Source organism: Clarias gariepinus, chromosome 24 (genome assembly GCF_024256425.1).
Source record: "Clarias gariepinus isolate MV-2021 ecotype Netherlands chromosome 24, CGAR_prim_01v2, whole genome shotgun sequence".
Lineage (NCBI taxonomy): Eukaryota > Metazoa > Chordata > Actinopteri > Siluriformes > Clariidae > Clarias > Clarias gariepinus.
In genome coordinates, this window is record NC_071123.1 from 2,005,082 (window position 1) to 2,031,719 (window position 26,638).

General features: G+C 38.2%; 1 protein-coding gene across 1 annotated transcript in view; it reads left to right on the forward strand.

Moving 5' to 3' along the window:
• The window catches only part of brinp1 (bone morphogenetic protein/retinoic acid inducible neural-specific 1), a 127,035-nt gene that overhangs the window by 82,905 nt on the left and 17,492 nt on the right, over positions 1–26,638 (forward strand). Inside the window, exons 5-6 of the mRNA XM_053484763.1 lie at positions 3,108–3,213; positions 22,408–22,644. Of these exons, the coding sequence (XP_053340738.1) occupies positions 3,108–3,213; positions 22,408–22,644 (343 nt within the window). The remainder of the gene's footprint in view (positions 1–3,107; positions 3,214–22,407; positions 22,645–26,638) is intronic.

Sequence of the window (26,638 nt, forward strand, 5' to 3'; positions counted from 1 at the left end):
AATTTATTCTCCCCAGCCACCAAGAAAAAAGCCCAAATCTTTCGCTCAGTCGTCTATTTGATTGGAACCCGCTGGCCGTGAAAGTGGCGGTCCTTAGCAGGAGAAGAAGACATCACGAGCGTGTCATTAGGAAGAATACAGAACACGGCACTCGCTGCAATTATCAAGCTTTCAGCGAGTAGACAGACAGGAAAGGAAGGGAGGAATGTTTTTTTCTTTTTTATGTACAGCATACTGTAATGGACATGTTAATTGCAAAAAGAAGACATGTTGATTGCGTGCTAACAGTTACAGGAAATGCTTTGCTCGGACTTATTTCGACAGGCCGAAAGCTCCGACGAGTGCGTTTATAAACAAATACCAGAAACATTATTTATTCTTTTTTTTTTTCTTTCATGGGAAAATCAAAATGAACCCTGTGACATTCTCATTTATCTCTATTCATTTTTGGGACGTATTTCTTGCCTAAAATTCGAATCACCTAAATATCCATTTATTTCTTTTCTTTCTTTCTTTTTTGCTCCTATAATCCGCTGAAAATTTAGCACACGGTTCCTGTAGGTCCGGCATTCTCTAGAGGCGTTAGACTTAGAAGATTAAGCTAATTTTCCATCATATAACATGTCTTGCAGATGCAATGAAAGGTTTTTTTTTTCCCCCACAACAGAAAAGCTTTCAGTATTGTGATTCATAATGCCTTCCGAGCTTATTCTCTGATAAAAGCTGTAATTGAGCCTAGAAAAAAAAGCCCATTTTCACATCCTAAATATCTTTTTTTTTTTAAATGACCTATTTTGAACACAAGATTTAAGAAGAAGAAGAAAAAAAGTTTAATTAGGAGTTAAGATAAATAACAACCTTATCGGCTACACAAAGTAATAATAAAATAATAATCTAATTAATGATTATTAAACATTTTAAATGAACGTTGCTGTTTTTTATGATTGGTAAAGCCGATTTGGTTTTTGGTTGTGTCTGAGCCCCAACCACAAAACCTCCAAAACTTTATCAATACTAAGGGTGGAAGGAGTGTATTTGTTCACATACTAGCCTATTTAGTATGTGTGTTATTGCAGGATTCCAGTAGGGGGCACACCAGTTAATTTAATCAAACAAAAAGTAAAAAAAAAAGATTTAAGATTTAAGGACATGCATATTTGTCACTGGTTAGCGGTACGGATACGCTGTGCAGGTGAGAGGATGCTCGCACAACTTCTCCTTAAAACGTTCAGCCATTTTTTTTACATGCTTGTTGATTCCACTGCACCTGGTATTCCTTAGCTTAGCTTTGCTTACGTTATCACAGGTCTCAGATCGTTCACTCAGTGTGTGTTTGTGTTAATGCAACAGCTGAAATACCAGCATTTTCTTTTCTAAACACACACTTTCAGTGTCTGTGTTAATAAGCCACTCCTGAGCAACAAGTTGTTTGTTTGAACCCCGGCCACCATAATAAACGAAAAAAATGGACAAAAAGCAGGGGATTTTTTTTTTTCCTATTGTTTTTTCTCTATACACCCACTGGAGATCCATCTGAATGTCTAAAAAAGAATTTTGCATAATAGGTCGTCTTTAAAAAGGCATTGACTTAGAGACCCAGAGTGTTGATTTGAGAGTCCCTCAGGCTTATACTGTAGCGCATATTTTTTCTTTTTAATATATTGGGTTTATACAACAACTCCCACAACCCTTTACAAAAAGACTGATACTGTATATGTATAAGATTATGTTGTAAGATATTACAAGCATGAACACGTGCAGTGCTTTAGTATCAGCAGATTCATTTCTGAAATTAAGCAAATCAGCTCATATTATTATATTATTGTTAAATAAAATCAAATAGTAACTTTTTTTTTCTATAGTAATTCTGATTTATGATAATTAATATGTTAAACCTTAAACACACACTTTGTTTTATGGTTATTATATTAATAAAATATTAAATATACAGTATTTGCACATTATTCTAGATCTTTATCTTAGGTTCCTTTTCCTTTCTTCCTTTATTTTAATTAACAATTCTTGTTTTTTTTTTTTATCCTTTGCAAGTATTTGAGTACAGTAATGATTTAAAATATTTCATGAACATTTACATTGGTGACCAAAAGTCACTCTTTTTTTTTTTTTTTAAAGAATGACAATCAAGATAATCAGAATAATTTATTTCATGCAATGAAATTGCTATGCAACAATCAGTATTTAGGCCACCACTGCACTACACACACACACACACACACACACACACACACAAACCCGTGCACAGTATCCTTGGTGTTAGCATAATAATATCGTTTTTATCGTTATGCTTCAGTGACCTTCCTCATCTCAAGCTCGATTCTGTAACCTGTAGCAGTATTTAAAGATAATGAAGATAAAGTATAAACAGATGAAGTCCTTTTTTGTGCGTTGTGTATAATAAGAAGTTTTGCTTTAATAAAGGATTTTTGTCTAATGGCTTCCCGAGTGCTCTTAATTTTAAGCGGAGGTGCTTTTGCGGTGCTTTGACAGGCGAAAAAGCTCAGGGGAGATACAGGAAGAAAGAGCATTAAACTTTGATAAATGTCAAGCTTCTTTGGCTCGGTCTTTCCCAGAGACTTTAACAGTCCTCCTCCGAGACGAGAGGAATCAGTCTGGACCGACCGACGGTCAGCCGTTAATTAAGGAGGCGGTAAAAAAGACACAGTGTCAAGATCCGTACCTTATGCTCAAATGCTAAAGGGAGGTTCGGATTGTCTAATTAGGCTGCTGAGTAAAAGTTTCATCAGAGGAACGCTTCCAACTTTCTCCTGGAAGTAGTGGGCGAGTCAAGCTGTTTGAAAAAAAAAAAAAAAACATTAGCACTTCACCTTCTTTTCCTTCCTCGTCTTTTCTTAGCAGAAATAATGATAAAAAAAAAATCTTAAAAGATCCTTAAAATGTCATAAATGCTCAGTATAAAGCTTTAAATGCTCTCCAGAACCGTGTAGAAAGTGTTGGAAAGTCACATGTTCGTATTCACAAGCATCAGTATCGCTCACATGGTAACAGTATGTGACTCATTACTGTTTATATGTCTTCTTTTTTTTTTTTTTCTACATTTATAAGAGACCCATTTTGCTTGTTTGTAGGTAACGGAGACGAGGACGGGCCCCCTCGGCTGCAGCACCTACGACAACCTGGACTCGGTCAGCTCGGTGCTGCTGCAGAGCCCCGAGAGCAAACTACACCTGCAAGGTAAAGCCAAAACAGCATCCTCTCTTCTGTTCACGTCATGGATTTAAAACTTAATATAAAAAATGAAAAACGCTCAGGAGTCTATCGCAAGCAGATTTCGCATCTGTTCATCCCAGGGTTCTGAGCGTCTGATTTACTCGTCCACAGAACAACTATAACTCTGAGATGTTAGTTTTTTATTTATTTATTTAATAAGAATTATTTATTCTTTTTTTATAGTTGCTTTGTGCAAGTGAGAGAAACCAGCATTAGAGTGTAGAAATAGTTAAAAGGTCGAAGGTAAAAAAAAGTGATCAGTGATATTAGGTGTGTTTACATTGAGCAAGAAGCTTATTAGAAGCTTTTTTTTAAAAATGCAGATTATTAAATCCGGCACATAACTCCTCTGAACATTGCATTTTGACTTCACTTATCATGCAGGTAAAAATTCAGGCAGATATCGAAACAATACAAAAGTCCCATTAAATTCTGTCCAGCGGTCGATTTAAGACGCGGCCACAGTTTGGCACTTATAGATTTATAATCCGGCACAGAACTGTTCATAACTTCACTTTTACTCAACATTTTGATTTATTTCATGGCGCAGGTTTAACTTTGAGCAAATACTGTCAAAGTTTCATTTCATTCTATCCAGCCAGTTTTGCGTGATGCTGTGACACAATCTGGCAGGACAGACAGATATACAGACGCAATTCTTTCTAAAACTGGTTTCGGGTCCTCCGGTGCATGAAACGTAAAGATATCATGTAAAAAAAAAGCAAGTTCTGTCAAATGTACAGACAAAAACCTTTCCTTTATTTATATAGATTTCTTAGAATAAGATTAAAACAAACCTAACATCCAATATTAATCTTATTTCAAGACAAACTTTACTAATCGTTTAATCCTAAATTTTTTATGTTTTTAGATAATTTTGCATGTTTTAAAACACAAATGCTTAAACTAGTTCAATTTACTTAAAAAAATTTTGTCTTAATAATAAGTAAAGTCATGATGGAACAGGCCACGCCCATCAGAATAGAAATGGAGCTCCCAGTTTTCCCTCTATTTTTCACATGCCGTGAGTTTATTAAACATTATCTTACTTTTTAAGATTTATTAAATAATTAATAACTGATGCATTATTTTCACTATTTAGCTGCTCAAACATTATTCATTTTTCCAAAATCAAATAAAATAAAATGCTTCAGTAGGCTAGCACAAGGACACAGCATGAGAGGGAAAAGCGCCTCATCAGCCTCGGATGCTGTAATTGTGTTCTTGCTCAATTTATCATCCACTTGTACATCCGCTGTCTGTCAGAGAGAAAAGAAATGAGATGAAAGACAGTCACAACTGCAATTTTAGTCCCGGCTCATATTGCTTTCAGCTTCATCTGCGCAGGTCTCGAAGCTCGAGTTTTTACAGAAAGAGGAATGTTTTTCCTCGCCATTCAGCGACGCCCCAGACACACAAATTCATCCTGAAGAGATTGCTACTGTACGTCTGTTCGGATTTGGATAACGACGTTGTCTGTCAAACACGCTTTCGACTTTCTCCCGCTCACCGCTCAGGTGTTTAAGATTATATTTGAGCGCATCTGCTGCCAAATCGGCGTCGAGGCGCCTCCGTAAAAAGATTCGCAGTGAAGCGGTTGTGATAAAGCACAGCCATCTGCAGATTGGGTTCTTCGGCTAGCTACGGGAAACGATGGCGAGGGGTTTAGCATTCAGCTTCACCTGGAGAAGTGCGCCGTTTGTTGGAAAGAGCAGCTGTGCTTACTTTTACCGTTTTACATGGACGGGTGTAAAAAACAAAAGCGTGTCGTGATTATTTATATTCCCTGAGCACGAGGACGTAAAATAACATAAAAGAAAGAGGAATCAGACATCCAAACATCCGCGTGATGAAATTTCAGGATTTTAAACAAAATTAGAAATTGTGTTAAAAAAAATATATAAAAACGCAAAGCTCCTGTTTTCCAAACTGTGAAGACATGTTTAATAATGTAGCTTTAAACCAGACTACAGGCCTGTCACTGCAACACCAGCCCTCTCGCTCGTTCTTGCTTTCTACAGTATTTTTTTCTTCGAGTCCTTCTTGTTTTATTACATCTGTCTGTCTTTCTTTCTTTCTTTCTTACTTTCTTTTTTCTTTCTGTCTTTTTTCTTTCTTTCTTTCTTTTATTTTCTCTTCCTTTTTTCTTTCTTCCATCTATAATTTTTTTTTTATTCTTCTTTCTCTTTTTTCGTCTTCTTCCCTTTCAATCTTTTATTATTTATTTCCTTTTTTACCTCCTTTTCTTTCTTACCCTCTTTCTTTTTCCTTTTTTTCCTCTGACCTTCTTTTGTTTTTCTTCCTTTCTTTCTTTTTTCATTGTTCCTTCTTTCTTTCTATCTTATTTATTTTTTCTTTCTTTTAGCTTTCTTGTTATATTTTATTCTTCCTTCAAATTTCTTTTTCCAATCAATTTTTTTGGCTTTTCTCCTTTTTTTTTCTTTATTAAATTTTTTCCCTTTTATTCTTTTATTATTTATTTCCTTTTTCTAAATCCCTTTCTTTCTTACCTCCTTTTTAGTTTTTTTCTGTCCCTTCTCTTCCATCCATCCTTCCTTCTTCCTTTCTTTCTTTCTTTCTTTCTTTCTTTCTTTCTTTCAATTTTCTTTTATTTTATTGTGCCTTTATTTTTACTTCCTTCTTTCACAATATGTAAAAGCTTTTTCACAATACATCAGTCAAATGAGTAACAATGTTTAACTGTAGCTTCAGAGATTTTCCTCCATGACTTCTTTTAATGCAGTTGAAGTACTTACTGTACAGTACCTAAAGAACGAGGAAAGAAAACAAAAGGGAGAAAAACCTTATGGAATAATAATAATAATTATTATTATTATTATTATTATTATTATTAGTAGTAGTAGTAGTAGTAGTATTACTATTATAATTATTATTATTATTATTTAATAAAGTAATTTTGGTAAATTGTTAGAATTTTTTTATTTAGAAATTATTTTCTTTTGCTTGATGTTGTTAGAAACAAGGATATAAAGGATTTGGTAAAAGTTTAGATTTTTTTAATACTAGAAAGTTTTAGATAGACAGGAAACCTCATGAGTTGCATATGTTCTATACAGAATACCGAATTCTTCTCAAACTGTTCAGACTTTGCTCTACCCCTCGCTGTGACTCTGAGTGTCTGTGATGTATACGTATTTCATTTTTAGCATCATGAACAATGCTGTTAACAGTGCAGCGTGTCCCATCTTTCATCTTTCCTTCATGTCCTTTATTTCTTCCTCTCTGAGAGTTTTTTTTCTTCCTCCAGCCATGTAACAGCTGGAGAGAATAGCCTTTGATGCTATCGGTCATTAAGCTTCCTTTAAAGCATTGATGATAAACAAGCGATGACAGCACATCTCTGCGGTTATATGGACTAGCCACCTGGCACGTCATAAACGTAATGCAAATTGTTTATACATATGTAAGTTTAATGATTAAAATGGGTGCTAATGGAAAAAAAAACATAAAAACATGATGTACAGGAAACAAGCTAATAAAGAAATAATGAGGAAATGGCTGATATTTTCTCAGAACGGTTAGATGGATGATGCAGGGTCGTTTATTATCATGCTATCAAGAATTACAGAGATGCAAGCTCAGATAGACTCATTAGCAATGATGCTAACATGAAAACCGGGTCTCTTGTAACCAGGAATGTAACCAAATACAAATATTGAACTAAATTCCTCCTGAACATGAATCGGCACACTCCTCCAAGAGACCCAGATGTCATGTTGTTATCATCGTTGCTACTCAGCACATCTGACCCTTCATCGTTCCCCTGCTATAATGTGGGTCATGTTTTTTTCACCGCTGTGCCTCAGGAGCGAAATCCAACGACAGAGCCACGGCGCAGGTTAGCTACCATCATTCCGACTCCTGACAGAACAAAAACAAAACAAACAAACAAAAAAAAACCACAATCCTTATGTGATACAGGATAAACTGAAAATGCAAGAAAGAAAAAAAAAAAAACGCTGACATTTCAGTAAACAGACTTGACATTTTTTTCTCTGGGAGTCAGCAACACGTGCGGAGTGCGGCGTGTCTAATTTTAGCAGGATGCGACATTATTAAGTGTTTTAAGCCAAGCGGGGAGGTCTGATTGACATGATGAGATTTAATGGAGAGGCAGAGGAGCGATCGCGGCAATTTAAGGGAAAGCGAGGCTTCCGTCACCTTCCATTAGGCGCTAGACTATTTTGTCTGTGTTTAATAACAAATTATAAAAGGTCGCTGCGAGAAAGATTGTCGTAGCCATTAATAAAATTGCCTTGGAGTTCTTTCGGCTCTGGTTTGCTGCACACGGGGCTGAGAGCGGAGTTTCAGGGGAGGAGAAGAAGATGCAGTTGGGACATTATCAGCATTCAAACCTATTTTTTTTTTCAACCTAATTACTGAGATCTTTAAAGGTAACCAATTATGCAACATTTCTTCTGTAGACAAGTTTTCAAATGACTTTGGGTCTCCAGTGTGCAAACACATACAAACACATGATATAGCATTCCCTGCTTTTTGTCCTCTTTCAATTGGTGTATCAAAGAAGCCGATCAGATCCCCCCACCCATTGTGACATCATATAGGAAGTGCCCCTCCCCCGGCTTGTTGCTCAGCTCTGCTGTTCTCTGGAGGAGTGTGGCTCAGCGGTAGTACTAAACGAATTAAAAATGCATTATCTGAGTGTATTTCAGCTAGAGCATTAACTCACACACACTTACACACACACTTTGGTGGAGCTCTGGGGCAGTAGTGGCTAAGTGTGTTAAGGCTCTGAGTTACTGAAGATCGGCGGTTCGAGTCCCAGCTCCACCAGGTTGCGGCTGTTGGGCCCTTGAGCAAGGCCCTTAAACCCATCTGACCCAGCGCTCTGACCCCTGCCTAATAACAAGAAGCTGGGATATAAAAGGAATGAAGAATTTCACGGTGCAGTAACGTATGTGTGACGAATAAATGCTGAGCTGAACTGAACCTGTGTTAACTACCTCATTAATGAAATAGTCAAATATCGGACCTTTAATGAATCTTCAAAAACATCTTCGTTCAGGGTGTAAATTATCATATTCATATCTATTAAACCCTATTCTAATTATTGTTTGAATGTCTTGTTTCGGCTTTTGAACCTTTTGAACCTGTCCCACGTGACCTAGCGTGTGTTTTTATACCCGCTGTAAAGGTGTAGCTACATTTACAGCACATTCCCGAGCAATGGTACAATTTAGAATTTAGTACCTTTAGTTTAGTTTTCCCTGACAGTAATAAGACTCGCCATGTTGTTGTGGAGCCACTACCTCAAGCTATTTATTCTCCTGACTCGCTTTAAGATAAAAAAGAAAAGAACCACTGTATCTCACTTGGCTTTTTTTTCCTACATTTAGTACATTTAGCGAAACTAGTGTCCTTTTAAAACTGACTGACGATGCGAGTATGTCTCTGTTCGCGGATAGAGAATAGAGGAAGGTAGACTATGGGCTATTCGCTCTGCCGCTGACGCTCTATTGCACTAATAAGCAACGGGAGTATACGCTGTGTACTGACAAACACATGGGTAGGTGCTGATATGGTGAGGGTTTCTACTGTAAAAAGAGATGTTAGTGCAGCGTTATACAGCAATCTGAGCAATCTGATTAGATGAGAAGCATTCCATGAGTGATTATAATAGACTGTAACAGCACTGGGACATTTAACTACTGTATATGTATCACTGTTAATTACACTAACTGTTGGTTGCTGAGATGCAGATAGATAGATAGATAGATAGATAGATAGATAGATAGATAGATATGTATTGGACAACAGCATATCAGCATATTCTTTACTAATAAAAAATATGTATATAATATCCATACATAAATATGTGCACCCATGATTATTACACCTCCTGTATATGTGGTTGTTTACAGATGTGCACATACTGTACTTTTTTGCCATATTGGGATTTTTTTTTTATGTCAAACCAATATGTTATAAACAGATTTGCTTGAAAAGACAGACAGAAAAAAAAGAAAAAGAAACATCAGGTGTAATTATCAGAGATTATACCAAGGCTGTGCTTATAATCTCAGACTAATTTGGCTAGTGCATGAGTGCCGGATGCATGATCTGGTTTGATTAGATTCTTTTATAGGTAGCTAAATGAAACGAAGATATTACATGTAGGTCTGCTTTTTTTTTTTTTTTTTTTGGGTTGGTCTCTTTCGCCAGGCTGAATGACTTTGCCTGGAGACAACCGACAAAGCGGGATAATGACAGACATTTCCATTTCCAGACGCAATAAAATCCGGACCGTTATATACAGCGGCACGCTACGGCATTTAATACGTGCCGCTTTATTGCGTCATGATGCCTTTGTAGGTCGGTGTGTTCATCGTGGCGTTGGTGTTGCACTGGCCAGATTGTGTCTATCAGCTTCGCGGTAGGGATTGCAGAAACCAGATGACTTTGCTCTGGAGTTGAGCCAGAACAGGCTGACCTTCAGGTCCACACGCTAGAGTGGTGAGTAGCGAGGACATTAACGCGTCGTAACTAGCGCCAGACCTGACGATGAAGCTCCGCGGGGTTATGATAGATGTTACTCTGGCACTTTTGGGCAAAATAAATAAATAAATAAATAAATAATGTCTTCTTTGTTTTCTGCGAATCCTTTACAATGCACAAAAGGTTGTGCTGTAAGCTTTCTCGGAACATGCGATTTCAAGATAACATCAATGATAAAGTTAAAAAAATAAAACCCTTTTTTTCCTCCTTATAACAGCACAATAATTTTAATTTAATAATTAACTCAGGCGCTCTGTGCATGTCTTTTATGTTTAGATGAAACGCGGTGACCTTCTTTTGTTGTGAGTCATAAACAAAGCCGGCTTTGTGCACGAAATTACAGCTGAGTCTGCTTCGCCAACTTTCCTCAGCCCGGCCCATATTGTACCCCGCTTTCTAACCTCCATCTCTGACCTCCGCTGACTAAGACTGAGCTGTGTGACAGGCATCCCAGCATGGCTGCCATTCAAGACAGCGGAGAAAGCAGCATGGCTCAGAGAGATGGCAGTCTGAAACACTCCAGCCATGGCAAGGTCAAAGTGAAAGGGGGACTAGAGACCAGGCTGAGAGATTATTATTAACCCTGATGTGTCGAGGCAGCGTTCGGGATTAAGCCAGTGCTGAATCCTGAATGTTCAGGATTCTCCCTTTTACAGTACCTAGTCTTTTTTTTCCTACTTTTATTTATTTTTCTTAAGTCCACTGCTCCATTTTTTACTTGATCAGATCTTTCTTCACGAAAGCAAGATACCGTCGAATATAAAGCGATCGCTCCAGGTACACGATCTGTAATAATCATCCCGTCCTCGATTGTGCATTTAGTCGTATTGATTCAGCAGACGCTTTCCATCCAAAGTGACCTACAATAAGAATCCGATCTAATCACGAAGCAGAGCGGGCCAAGGTTAATGGTCTTCGTCAGCGGCCCAATCGAGATCGTCTACGCAACCTTAATGAGAGAGCGAGCACTGAGGAATTTTTCAACGCGCTGACAGGGACGTGCTTCGCAGATCTGCAGGAAATTAACATGGCCGTGGTAAATTCCGCTAGATGTTGCTAGGGAGATGAGATGCGTTTCGACGTGCTGTATAACCTGATTGAACCAGCGAGGAAAATGTGCATGGGGTTTGCATACAAATTAGGAGTGTAGTTTGCTTCCTGCTCTCAAGCAGGTGATTTGAAATTGGACCTCGGGTGTTTTGGGTAAATTGGTCTTTCGCAAAATGGCAAGGAAAGAAATAACTGGGATTAAAAACTCGGCATTTAACTTTCTTTAATTTGATGCTGTGAAGCTACATTTGTACTCTTTCCAGTTAATTTTGCTGATTAAAGGGCACATGAGGTTTTTCTTTTTTTTCCTTTTTGAGCAATTTCAAAGGTCAAAACAAGTTACACCCCGTTAATCGCCACGAGCCGACACACCAAAAGCTCTTCTCAGGACGGAAAGGTTGTATTGCTTCCAGTGACGTAAATCAGAAAGCTTGTGCGTGCAGAAGCTTTCATCTAGGTATTTCTGGTGACAGGAGAATACTAGAGTCCCCTTTTTCCCTCCCACCTTTTAAACAGCCGCTCTTTTTTTTTTTTTTTTTTTTTGTAAAGCTTTGTTATCTTTAGGCCTGGGAAGCACTGATAACGGTGAGTGATAACACAACAAAGGGGCACAGAGCGATATTGCTTTTCTTCCGGTTGGATTTAGACTGAAATGCTGAGACGAATAAAAAATAAAAAATAAAAATGACATGAAGGGAAGATACCTATTAAAGCTGCGTCATGTCTGGTCCATGCAATGCAGAAAAAGGAATTGCATGCAGCAGTAAACAAGTCTTCATTGTGTAAATACGGCATAGGAGGTATTTCTGCTCGAAGCTCTGTTTGTGTGTGACTTTTGCAATCTAAGCTAGGATGAGGGGAGTATATGTCACTGTCCATTCCAAAGAGGTGGAACTAAAGATCGAAAATACACGAGCAAAGCCTTAAATAAGTCTGAGCTCAGAGCCCAGCTCACAATCATTCTCAAAGTGAACAACATTTCTTTATGAGGGATCAGAATTAGGCAAGGAATGAGAGCTACAGTATAATGATATAAAAGCTTTATGATTAAAAGAAATGCAGTTTCAGTAATAAAAAGATGTTGGTTTCTTTCCTTTATACATATAAATGATATAACAATAAACTTTTTTTTCGGATTTGATTGGATAATTTGTTTCAGATTAGCAACCACGAGGCCATGAAGTCCCATCCAGATAAGTAGCTTTAGATAAGTAGCTAAGATTATGTGCAACAAATCTCTGAATTGAATTTCATCCATTTCACACAGTGTAAATGTATTCACATTAACCCTCGACGACTCGACACAGGGGCGTTCGGGTAAAAGAGTGCGAGTTCCGCGTGTGTAGGTGCAAATCAGGTCAAGTTTAGTGTAAGTGCAGCTTTAAATTAAATTCGTCATAATATCGTCAGGGTGATGAAGTGTTAATTAAAGCCAGCCTTTGTTGGTGGTGTTGGTGGAAGTCGTTAAAAAACGGCGACATGCAGTCTGTCATCACCTGCACAGGTGAATCTCTCAGGCACTTCGCTAATGATCTGAGGGTCTCTGCAGGAAAAATGACGATCCTGACGTCTACAGGGCTGACTACTGTGTCTAATTAATGGTTAAAAAACAACAATGATTTGTTGTAAATCATTTATTCATTAGTTTTTCGATATGTTTTTTTAATATATTCTTTTTCAAAACGAAAAATAAAAAAAACGTATCACACCTCGTTTTTCTTTTTCAATTTCTAATTTTGTCCCCAAATCAAAAACTAATAACAAGCACTCAATTTCCATTTCATTTCAATTTTTTTCACTGTGCCTTGAAGGGTTTTAATTCTTTCTTCACGCGTCCTGCTGAAAACGGCATTTTATCTATCTGTTGATTTACAATTTATTATACAGTCCTTGTTCATGCTCTTCAGGGTTCATGGGAAATAAAATACAAATTAAAGCAACTTCCGGGTCAAAAAAAAATCAACAATCTGAAAATAAGCCAGTCTGTGTTTTTTATTTATTTGTTATTATTTTTTAAGTTTTTATTTATTTATCCATTTACGGTATATTTTTATTTTGGTTTAAAAAAAATAAATACAAAAAATGAACCATGAAGTGGTTTTCTGTTTCACATTTTATTTTTATTTTTATTTTATATCAATAAAAAAACAACAACAAATATTTGACTAATCAATAATGTATTGATTTGATTCCTTTTATTTGAATTTTTATCCATCACTCCCTAGAATGCTGCCTGTTTTATAACTTCTCCATTTCATTTCCCTCCCTCATTAAGCACTGATGTTAATTAAACCCCCACATATGACTAAATACTGTATGACTAAATGTTCCTTTTTTTGACACATACTGTAACAAACGTGTTTTCTTTATCATAATCAAGAAATAAATGACTTCATGGGATGTAAAACTACTTATAACGGTGCAAAACCCTAAATTGATTCATTTTGATTCATGTTCTACATTAAATTACATGAAATGAGGAACAGTTGGATGGAGGACAGCGTTTCTATCATCGCTCAAAAATTAGCGAGAGGAAAAAACAAAAGCAGATACATTTTTCAGTGTTCGGTTGCCCTCTATCTCTCTCCTCCACCCATATTCTGCTTTTCTCTTCTTCCTCCATGAGTCATGGGCCTATCTGCTAAGATTTATGAATATGTTCGAATAGCCTGAGCCAACAGTTTTCAAAGTGGTAGAGAGAAAATAAATTAAACAGCCCCACAGGCAATTCATCTGCAGTTTGATGGATTACACACCCATCATCGCAGTCTCCCTCTTTCCCTCTCTGTCGCCTTCAAATAACAGGAAAAAAAACACACATACACTCACACAAAAAAAAAACAGTAAACAAACAAACAGGAACAAAACAAATCAATTAAGACGTGTGTGCATCGGGGGCTGTCAGCGATAAATTCAGGGCTGGAAATGAAGTTAGGGAAAACAATCGTTTTGAGCCGACACTGCTTCGAATTTATTTCGTGAAATATTAAAAGTGAAAAAAAAAAAAAGTGTAATGAAACTTTAAATCAAATCTTGGCCAGATGATGCAATCATAGATTGCATTTTTTATTGACTTTATCCGGTTATAGCCAGGAACAGCTTACCTCATGGAACTGATTAGATCTGGTTTTGGGATCTAAGACTGTTCTGTTCACATTAGCAGCGACTTAAATCAGATTTTTTTTTTTTTCACCCAAATGTAACAGATATTTTAACATCAATAATCCCAAGCATATTTATTTATTTATTTATTTATGCTAAAATAGTTTGAAACGAATGAGTTCCTGCACAGATATGACATGGTTTAATCCAGATGGCGCGAACAAGGATATATCGATGTGCGATCGGAGGACAGTCGCGTCCACATTATAGTCAGATAAAAGTCTGAAAAAAGTAATCATGAACGTCATGACATGCAAATCTAACAAAAAGAAATTCGGAATTGAGTGATGTGGAGTGTAATGAGACTGTAGCCTTAGACAGTTACACTCAGACCTCCTTTAAATATTTAGACAATAAAAAAAAGAATAATTTGAGAGTTTTAAATCAATTCCTGTTTGGTTTGATTAATTTTCACATTGCATAGATGGTGTGTGTGTGTGTGTGTGTGTGTGTGTGTGTGCGTGTGTGTGTGTGTGTGGTTAAAAACTCTTGTTCAGCACATACAGTACAGTAGAGATCCTAAAAATCACCCGAGCTCAGAAAACACAAGGTTATTTTGAAATGACTGATTCAATACTTTTATAAATATCTCATCTGAAATGTTTTCTGTGTCGCGCCTGGCATTTATTTGATTTCATCTCTTTGTTTTGTTCTTCGCTTCAGAACATATTGAATTCCGTTGGTGCTGTGGCTCTAAAACTCTGAAACTCTAAACCCGAACACGTGCCATGATTTATTCCCTTCCTGGTTTAGACTCCAACAGTTTTCTCCCTAAAGTTCACTTGGGTGCGGACCAAAACCACCTCGCTCAGGCGCTCTCTCTCACACACCCGGGTGTGATTCTCTCTCTCTCTCTCCCTCTTCTAACCTGGCTAAAGAACCGCATCTTTAGAGACAAAGAAGTCACCAGGGTTCTGTTCAAACAGACTACATTCTGCATTTATCCTGAAAGCTTTAACCTTAAACCTTCTCATCACATGGGCAAAGCCCCAAAGATGAAAATTTTCTTTTTTCTTTTTGGAGCAGACAGAATGACTGTAATCAAAAATCAGAAATGTCTACAGCTTAATCCGGCTCTGTTTAATGTCACGCGATGTCAAAGCCGAGCCTGAGATCAGACGGTGGCGCGCTGAGAAATCGCTCTGTTTGAGAAAACCCGGCGACTGGGCACAGCCGTCTCCGTAATGCCGTATCATTTAGAAGATTGATGCCAGCGTGATTCAGTTCAATTCTCTGGGATGCCAGGCGCCCCGCTAGCTGATGAAATCTCTCCTGCGTGACCCGGGGGTCAGCTCTCAATTGGAGTTGGTCAATCTGGAGTGTGTTTCTGCTTGGACCAGCGGGCCGATAAATCAGCTGCAGGCGCAGATTGCCGACCCTCTTTCCCCATGAGCTCGGACTCTGCTCGTTTTTTTTTTTTTTTTTCCTATCCTATCGATTTTTTTTTATAGGGAGGGGGTGTTGGTGTTCGCTTTCAGACGCTGTTTGTGACAGCTCGACATTTCTGCTTGAACACATTTATTTATGATAGAACTTTCCACTAGGTTTAAAGGTGAAACTCCTTGATAAATCAATGCTACCATAAACCTGGGTCATAGTGTTGGTATGCGCTCCAGTGTAGAATTCTGGAATCTGAAATCTGGATCTTATCAGATCAGAAGGGTATACATACAGACACGTATATTCACATACATACATGTAGATGTAACTTTCAAATGGCTGGCCAATCAGTGACAGGATCCAGGCCAACCCATGCTTGGAATGTGATCCCCCACATGAATTTAGCCGCACCAGCCCCACCTTCATTGAACTGCAGTATTAGTTTTAAGGACCAGCCATCAAGTATGCTTTAATGGTTAGAACTTCCATGCATATAAGACACCGTTTCAGCGAAGGTTTCTATGGTAACATACTTAACATCCTAGTTTAGTCATATGATTTAAAGGTCCAATATTTTGCTGATTCTTTAATAAGCTTAACACAGCTTCAACAAAGTATATATATATATATATATATATATATAAATATATATATATATATATATATATATATATATATATCCCAGCTTTGTTAGTAGGCTGGGTCAGAGTGCAGGGTCAGCTATTATACGGTGCCCATGGAGCAGACAGATTTAAGGGCCTTGCTTAGGGGCCCAAAAACAGCAACCGGTAAAGCCTCGGCTTAAACCATCAACCTTCTGATCAGCAGCTCAGAGCCCTAACACACTGAACCACTACCCACTCTATTGCATCCTACTTATAGTCTATAACATGCCATTGTATGCTTGCAATGAAGTAAATTATTCAACAGTCAATAGCAAGGACAATTAGTTGGCGAGAAGACGAAGACCACACATGGGACACATTGACAGTTCCGGTAATCATGATTCCGCTGTCTAAAAATGGTAGGGAAGAAATTACATGGTGCACTAAATTACAGGTTGAGGCTCTGATGAGCTGTCTGCGGTGTCGCTGCTGTCCACAGTGCTGAAACGTCATCAGAGAGGCTGAACGCTGGACCTTGGTCATGTGATCTCCAAGCCTGTTTTTGTCCTTCTCCTGCTTTCATATGACAAGAATAACCTCTTGACATCATGCTTGCCTTATGTGCAAGACGTCGTCAATGAGATGTAAGATGTTTACCTGCGAACTGCTAGATGGTACGACTGTGACTGTATGATTGATGAGGGTAATATACAAATTTCCCCCTGACTGTATCATTTTGCCCCCTTTTGGTGTGTGTGAAGTGGAATACACTTGCTTTATTATGATTGATGGTATAATACGGCAATACGGCAATAACATTACCCTCTAAATGATTTTATGAATTGATCGATATTTTTCAATATATGTCCTTTTTTTACGACGCTGAAGAGACCACCACTGTTAAAAACGTCAAGCTGAGTGCGCATTACAGAGCTCTAATAACAGCACCCTGTTCGGAGGTTGTTTAATTGCTTCACTTATCGCTGTCGAGCCGTGGAACTTGGCTGACACTTTAAAAAAGTATTCTTTATAAATACTGTAAAGTAAGAACGCTTTCAGGAAAAAAAATAAATAATTATGACTGTCAATTAACAACATGAAAAGTAAATGAACAGACAAGAAATGCAAATCAAATAAGTATTTGATGTGGCCACCCTTCTGGTAAAACCAGAATTGACATCAATTCTTCTACTGTAGGTACACCTGCACACTGTTTTTCAGGGAACTCAGTAGGTAAATTGTTCCAAACATCTTGTAGAGCTAACCACAGACCTTCTGTAGATGTACGCTGCCTCAAATCCTTCTGTCTCGTGATGTAATCCCAGACAGACCTGATGATTTTAACATCAGGGCTAAAACCATTGCTTCCAGAATTGCTTGTTCTTCTCTACTCTAAAGATAGTTCTTAGTGATATTGGCTGTGTGTTTTGCCTTTGTTGTCCTGCTGCACAATACATTTAAGGTCAATCAGACACCTCCATGATGGAGTTGCTTAACAGATAAGTATCTGCCTGTATTTCTCAGCATTGAGGACACCATTAATCCTGACCGACTTTATTTCCAGAAATACAGACCGAGACTTGGCCTAACCCTAACCACGCTTCACAGCTGCCTGTAGACACTTGCTATTGTATCACTCTTCATCTCTTTAGCAAACAACGTGCCTCCTGCTCCAACCAAATATTTCACATTTGGAAATATTTTATTATTTTAGAGTAACTTGGTACTACGTTTCTGCGCTGAAGTTCATATATTTTTATGCAGAGTTGAGTTGCTTAGCCTTGTTTCCACGTCAGATGGTCTGTTGTCTGTTGTCTTTTGGGCAAAATTCTTAGGTGAGGACAATTTCTGAGCAGACATTTTCAGACAGTACATGTGTGTACCTGGGTCTCACTAGTTCTTTGCTGCCAGTTCTTTGCTGATGGCACTGCTGGACAGTTCCCGGTGTCAAAGGGTAGTAAGCATGATGCCTTTCTCCTGCTGCATTGCTGCAAGTTCCTTGGCCGACTGCCGCGTCTACGGTTCGCAACATTGCCTAGATTGCGAACGATAGATAGATAGATAAAAAGATAGATAGATAAGAGAGGGGCATAAATAGATAAAGAGAGATCTAGATAGAGAATCACTGTGATGTTTGTGCTGTATTTCAGTAAAATAGTACCTTCATGCTGTACAGCCCTAGAAAAGTGATGTAAGGTGTAAAAGCTGAAGTGTGTGCTCTGATAGCTCAAACGCCAACAGCAACCGAACCTCACTGCCACTGAATGATGTATGATGTGCAATTAGATGAACAGGGCTTGTACTTTATAGACCAGACCACCGGGGGCAGCACACTGAACTGGTTTCAATGGCACGGGACAGAGTATCTAAAACTCCTGAGCAGCAGCAGGTTCACTCTCCATGCTTTGAGGTTCTGCAGTTGTTTAGTTCAGTACCTGCACAGATTTGCCGGTATTTGTTCTCCGAGGAACCGTGCAGGAGCTACATTATGCTTCACGTCTGAAGAAATCCCTCGGTGTGGATGTCTGAGAGTGTGATCCGTCTTGCGGTTATTGCAAAACTTATGCCGAACAAAGAGTTGCATCACTCATATGGACGCCTCCGACTTTCCGCTTCTCGTCACTCGTTCACGTTCTCCCTCGTTGGAAAACGAGCCATTACGCGAGGAGAGTGACGTTTGTTGTGTTTATGAGATCCTGGCAGCTGTTTAGCTTTCTGTACTTGGAGGCAGTAGCAGAGTGTGAGATAATGTCACATGTAATCTGGGTGATGGCCAGTGAGAGACAGGGAGAGAGAGAGAGTGAGAGAGAGAGAGAAACTAAAGGAAGGAGAAAAATAGATAATAAAGGTTAAAGACTAGAAGAGAAGGAGAAAAGGTGAGAGATGAAAAGTGAAGTTAACAATGAAAGGGTGAAAATAGTGTGAAAGATAGCAAGACAAGGAGAAAATAAGACTGAAATTAAATCAGAAGCACCATCGGCTGTATTTTTTTTTTCTCTGTCGGATTTAAGAAAAAAAAAAAGAGTTCAAGACTCCTTTAAGGGTTCTTTAGATTGTTAATGGCTCTTATAAATTTTAATATTAAATGCAATGTACGCTGTATGTAGTAGGTCCAAAAGGCTAAAAACTAGATAATAAATGAATAATTGAAGAAATTCAAGAGTCCTCCAAGGGTGCCTGAAGAGTTCATGCTTCTAGATTCTGCTGTTCATAAAACTTTCATTTCTAACATAGAATTTTTAATGTATAAGCGTCTAAAGAGAAAAGAACACAACAAAACACAAACGTTAAACTCAGCTGTAGGGTTTTACACAATTTCTTTTCATTTCATCCAAAGCATTTGTTATACAGAGCGCTTGAAGGTATATCAATCATTAATACATGACTAATAATTAACATTAAACATTTTAAAGTATCATATATAAATTCTAAGCATGCATGGTAGGTTTTAATTCTCCCTCCTTTAATTCTTCTTCTTATTCTTATGTATTTATTTTATTTTTTATGTACAGGTATACAATTTCTTTTACTATACACCTATTATATTTTAAAACAAAATGTGCATTTATTAATTTCACCCATCTATTTATTATTATTATTATTATTATTATTATTATTATTATTATTATTAATAAGGTGATCACTTTACCTAACTATACAGTTGTATGCATCTAAATTTGTGGTAGAACTTCCTATGGTTGTGAACATCAGAGGTGCACATACTTTTACCTTAATTAGGAATGCCTTATCTCATTAGCATCTTTTAAGTATTCTTATTCTTCTTCATCTCTATTTTATTCTTCGTTTTTTTGGTTACATACATTTGACTGAAATCTGTTTTTAACCCCTTTTTCAACTGATAATAATAATAATAATAATAATAATAATAATAATAATAATAATAATATTGCAAGGTTAAGAAAAAATGCATTTACAGGTTTTTTGTTTGTTTGTTTGTTTGTTTATTTTTATATCTGATCTGCATCTCTCATGATAATATGGCCCTCATGTTCAATACAACAACATTACAATAAATAAATAAATAAATGAACTAATAAATCCTTGTTAAAATACTGCATGGGTTAAGTTGAAAAGACCAAAAACGATATTACACTACATGTCTAAGCTAAAGGATTCACATCACAAGGAACAAGACGGATCTCATCTTCTCATTACGACCAAGGAAGGATGAAACCATTTGGGAGAGTGTCCAGGAGACAGCCACAGCGAGGATGAGTGTGAGAGAGTGTGTGTGTGTGTGTGTGTGTGTGTGTGTGTGTGTGAGGTGAAGTCCGATCCTGGTGTGATTAGTCGGCCTAGTGGCAGAGCTGTGGCAGTGTAACGGAGAGAGCGAAGGGAGAGAAGAAAAGAGAAGAGAAGAGAAGAGAAGAGAAGAGAAGAGAAGAGAAGTGGGAGCTGCTTTTGTGAACCTGGCGCCGTTGGCATCGCTGCTGCCGCACTCATCCGTAATCTCGCCATCTGGATTCATCCACAAATCACATTAAAGTCTCAGGCCCAGAAAGACATCATGCTAAATGAATACTGGCTTGGAGATGGAAGGAGACAGAGGGATGGAGAGATGTACAGAGAGAGCGAGAGAGAGAGAGAGAGAGAGAAAGAGACTGGTGCCATCCTGCTCTTTGTTCTCAAATTTGAATCAGCTCTAACACACTCATGGCACCTCCGGCTTTTTTCACATCATCACTAAAATGCGGTGGAAAAGTGTGTGTGTGTGTGTGTGTGTGTGTGTAATGATAAAATAAAAAAGGAACAAACCCAATCATCGAACATAACATTAGCCTCGGTCTTCTGTCTGTAAAATGAACAAATATGCAGATTACAGTCCTGCGTTATCTTTATGAGAAAGCCGCAGTTTTACCCCGAAACCTGCTGAGTTAACAATACTGCAAACCTTTACGGAAAATTCCAAGACAAACAATAACGTGCCTATGGACCAACCGTCTGCTAAATCTTTATTGGTTTATTGTGTGTATGCAGAGTTAAGTGGAAAAGTTTGCACCCTTATAGATGTTAAAATAAGTTCTTAAAAATTATAATAACAATAAGTATGTACCTTTATATAATTTAGGAAGTTATGACAAAAAAAAGAGTGAATATTGCATACAGAATGGAAAAATTTCACTTTTGATTATCAGTTTGTTTGTTTTTTGTTAATAATAACTCATACATTTTTTTATTTTTATTATTATTTTTTTTTATTTCCTTTGTTGTATGTGTCTCAGGAAGTGTGTGCTTTTATACGTCTGATGTTTATACATACACACTGAAAACACTATGAAAGCTAATTTTAGCTTCGTGGCTCTTATTAAACAAATCATAAATAATCAAGCTTTTACAGAGCGCTTAAACCCTCTTGCTTTCTCCGTGCCGCTCTTCTGTCTTTAACGCACTCGCTCCTGTGGGCTTTGAGTACTTTGGACCTTCTCTCTTCTCTTCTTTAACCGTTTCTCCTTATCTCTGTATTTCTCCCTCTCACAAACTTTCTCTGTATTACTTCAACAATATTTGCTCATCATTCTCTCTTTCAGTGTCAGCACACACACACACACACACACACACACACACATACATGAAAGGATATTATGTGTGTCCTGGTAAATAAGCCGAAACAGATCAAGACAGACCGCATCAATCACAGCTCTTTTTCACCACGTTATGGAGAGCGCCTCTCATCCATCAAGGACGTTTGAAAGTCAAACCAACCTTCGGTCAAACTTCATCAGTGTGTAAACACGAGCGCACACTAGAACACGGTGTGTTGACGTCATTAGAGAAACTAAGCCCTGCTTTTCTTACTTATCATCTCTAGCAGATGGACATTTGACATGTCTGTGAAACGCTTCTGTTAACAGTCTAATATACACAGCTGTAACAGAAGCCGTCATCGCAGGTTCTAGCTTATTTTCGTTTGCATTCGCATCAACGTCTTGCCAGCAGTAATTACACCAAATTGTGCATCATGCAGAGAAAATCATTGGATGCAGGATCCCAATCCTCACACACTGCTACTTGGGTAGGATGAAGAAGGAAAGCAAGGGAGGTCTTGGCCAACAGCTCACAGCCTAATCATGCTCTTTTGGAGATATTGCTTTCTCTGAAAAGACTAATCAACTGACTCAAAGACTGCCGTAGAGTCTAGAGTCGTAAAGACTAACACTATCCAAGAGCCAGAGCCTGCGAAATAAAGACTAACCAAAGTCAGAGTCTTTAAGACTGGGACTGACAAAAAATGAGAAGCATCAATAGGCCAAATGGCAAAAAAAAAAGAAAATCCCAAATTTATGGAACTGACTTCATATGTGTGTTTTTATCCAATTATTTATCCAATTATTTTGATCCATCCCATATTGGTGGATTTTAACAGTGACCACCATTGTGTCGGTTTTCTCCATCTTCTCTGCAGGTCTCCAGGTGATTCTCCCTGAGTACCTGCGGGAGAAGTTCGTACAGTCTGCTCTAAGCTACATCATGTGTAACGGCGAGGGAGAGTACATGTGCCGAAGCAACCAGTGCATCTGCCAGTGTGCTGACGAATTCCCACAATGCAACTGTCCCACCACCGACTTGCAGATCATGGAGAACACACTCCGGGGAATGGCTGAATCCTGGGCTGCTTCATACAAGGACTTTGAGAACTCAGGTAACTTGGGGAAGTCTTGCAGCTCTACCTTTTTTTTTTTTTTTTTTTTTTAAGATGTGCAAATTGTTCCTTATTTCAAATGTCTCTTTGAAACTGAGTCGACTGATTTGATTCCCTGGACTTTAATTCTCTGTATTGTATATTGGGATGTTCTAAATTAATCTTATCAGCTGTGGTTTAATCAGAACTCTGTTGTAAATCTTTTGCACAATCTGTGACTTTGGAGCAGCACCGCATGTTAACGCCGTTCAGCCCATCTCCAATAAAGCGGCCATGAATTATTCAGAGGCTGTGTTGCCTTCCGTTGGGGAAGAGAGGCTCCTCACAACAGTCAATTTTAGCCTTTCTGCTTGGATCCACAAAGCTCAGCGTGATCAAAAAGCTCAGAGAGAATACAGGTTTTTTTCAGCAGAGCAAAAAAAAAAAAAAAAAAACATTTGCTTCAGGGGCCATTTTAAAAGCAGACGATGTCTCTTGCATTTTATACACAACCTACTATACACCTTTTTTTTTTCACATTTCCAGAGAAATTTTAAATGTTTATAGTAATTACGAAATACTGAATACTGCTATGAGACTCATCATTTTTGTAAAACAAGTACTTAACATCAATTACAATAAACAGATGACAGCATAAACAAATAGTAGCTGTTTAGACTGCAGTAGCGCAAAATATCACAATTTGAGTATTCCATAAATAAATTCACAAGGTAATTATGTGAACCTGGATTCTGTATCAGGCAGCACGGCGGCGTAGTGGTTAGCACAGTGACCTCGCATCTCCGACCCCTGTCATCTACGACTACAACTAGAAACAACTGTGTCTATCCCACGTCCTTTTCCCTTCAGTGGTTTGTCTCGAAGCAGTGTTCATTCCAAACTTGAACAAAGAAGAGGAGTTGCACATGAAAAGCGTCATAGGACACCTGCTGAACCCCTGCAGTGGGACTGCAGGACATCATGCAACACCTTGACTGCTCAATGATTATGCAAGGATCCAGGACTTCAGCTTAGTATTTAACACCATGATTTTAGAAATGGTTTTCTCCAAAGCCTGTCAGTGGATCACCAGCCTCTTGACAGACAGAAAACAACAGGTGAGGCTGGTGGAAATCACTCCTGGTATAGGGACACTAATCACCCCAGGGACATATCCTTTTCTGACACCTCTCTCTTTGCATCTACGTAAGTTATAAATCTCCTGAAATATGCATACGTTTACATTTACATTTAGGCATTTGGCAGACGCTCTTATCCAGAGCCACTTACATTTTATCTCATTATACATCTGAGCAGTTGAGGGTTAAGGGCCTCTCTCAAGGGCCCAACAGTGGCAACTTGGTGGTTGTGGGGTTTGAACCTGGGATCTTCTAGGACCCGTAGTCCAATGCCTTAACCACTGAGCTACCCCTGACCAGACACCACTACAGTCATTGGACTCAATCAAAATGATGACGAGGGGGGTTGTTGAACGACTGGTGCTCTGGTGCAGACAGAACAACCAGGAACTTAAGAGGTTCAAGACTGTGAAGATGACAGTGGACTTTAGGAGACACCCATCAGCTCTGCCCTTTCACAATATCTAATAGTTTTATCTGTGTAGACCTTCAAGCTTGCCTTTTTTTTTTTTTTTTTTTTTTTACAACGGAGGTCGTACCATGTTTGAAAAACTAGGAATAAATGCAATGGTCATCATTGGCCTCCAAAGTCCCTAGAGGGATGCATGGATGGAGGGATGGATGGAGGAATGGATGGATGGATGGAATTGTCAGGACGGTGTTGCACCTGTGTCTTCAGTCTGCCGTCATTTAATTAGTCTAGATTCCAGCGGCAAACTAAACCAGACAAAAAGCCTTTGGGACTCCCCTTATCACCTTCCATGACTTCCACCCTTTCAGAACCTGGTAACAGACAAGTAAAATCATTTCAGTTTCCTTACACTCTCGACACAACATCTTTAAAGTCCATTCATTCAAAACCCTGTACACCAAGTCTACCAGACACATGAGACGTTTCTTTGTCATTTTCATAAAAAGCTGTGCAGAATCCTCTGCTATCTGCTTTGAAAAGATTCGAAATATACTTATACGTTACATTTTATTCTTAGTGAACTTTTTATCTTTATAGAGTTTGCATTTGTTGAATTTTAAATTTTCATTAAGTTGATAAAATTATTCACCTGGCAGAAGTTCACTTAAGGGACAAGGACTTGGGGAAGTGAAGCATTTCCGGTGGCTCCTGTACGGATGTTGTAACGATGCTAAGCTAAACCTAGACTATATTTCCTTTGTAGTATAAATGATTCTTACATTTAGATAACTATGACAAGTCATCAACTAAATCGCATTTAATATGAGGTGCTGTGCTGCTAAAGATGCTGTCATTTCAAGAGGACCAAAAGCATGCATATTAATAAACATTAAATGATCAGTCTCAGAAAACAGGAAGAAAACCGGACACCACTGGAATAGATGACAGTCTCCATCGGACAAACAAAGTATCACCCCAGGCATATTTGGAGGTATTAAGTTTCGCCATATTGTCTGGGCATTAGATTTGGAGGCACTCAGTTTCCCTCCTCTCATAAGCAGCAGAGACGATATTCCAGCAAGGACGAACTCTAATGTCTTTTTGTTTATGCAAACCACAAAACTGGCACGCAAACCCGGCAATCCCCCGTACTCCCTATACGAAATGGGGGGACAAAATATCCAAAATAGGTTCGGCTCCTCTCTGAGGACATGGCTTAATATCTACCTCACCAGCCTCTCAGCTTATGTATTATTAACAAGTAATAAAAGCCCCAAATAAAACCTGACACTCAGATATACTTATAGTGAACAGAGGACACTCAAATTGAGTTTGAAGGCCTCAAGGTCGACGCAATATTTCTGGAGACGGGCCTGGCAATAAACGAACCAGTCCTGGGTGTGTGATAAACACAGAAGGGAAAGCAGACGGGGGAGGAAAAATAAAACGAAAGTCAGCAAACGGCACAAAGTGGTCCTGGGAGACGCATTATTGCTCCATTCGGGACACAATAATTGTTTGAAACGGTTAATCGGTTGATTGGATGGATGTGAACTTTAAAAACTTTTCTGCTTCCAGGAACTTTAAAGCAAATCTAAGCAATGCCAGAACAATGCTTTCTTGAATAATATCAAAATATAAGAGATGCGCGGGTATTTAACTCTTGATTCCTTTTTAGTGACTTAATTATTAAAAATAATTATCCACATAAGTTTCTCCAATAGTTGGCTCTAAGATCATTTTGTGCAATAGGATTTATAATACAGCAAGGAGCAAATAAGGGGCTGCTATATATATATATATATATATATATATATATATATATATATATATATATATATCAATGCACTTACTGTAGCTGTTATGGTTTCTATAGTAACAGCTTACACGTTGTATGGTACACACTGGAAGCCATGTTAAGGAATCTCTTTTATAAACACTTTGTAACAGTTACATTTAAAAAGTGTTCAATGGAACATAAACCCAATTTTAATTATTATTTCTTTATAACAGCATATAGTGTGTGTGTGTGTTTTTTCTTTACATATTGGGTAAATACACAATGGTCAAATTATACAAGTTAGTTGTGATTTAGTGGTTTCACCCAATAATCTGTTGCATTACTTGTTTTGGCATCCTGGGTTGATGGTATATTCCCTGATACGTTCCGAACAGAACCAGAGGTTAATGTCAGAACTAAATACAAGCGCAACCTCGACTGCAAAGTGCAAACTAAAGCTAAACGCCGCAGGCAATGACAGTGTGCGAGGCGCACAAAGGTCCCAACCTACACGAGGCACGGAGTGTTTTATGTCCTTTCCAATTTATGATGCTATTTCCACAAGGCATCCAGGCACACGCTGAATTAGATGTCAGGCCTTATAATCTACACCAGTGTAACGCAGGGTCATACTCGACGCACATGAAGCACATTTAAAGCAGCAAGCGTGTGCATTAACAGATC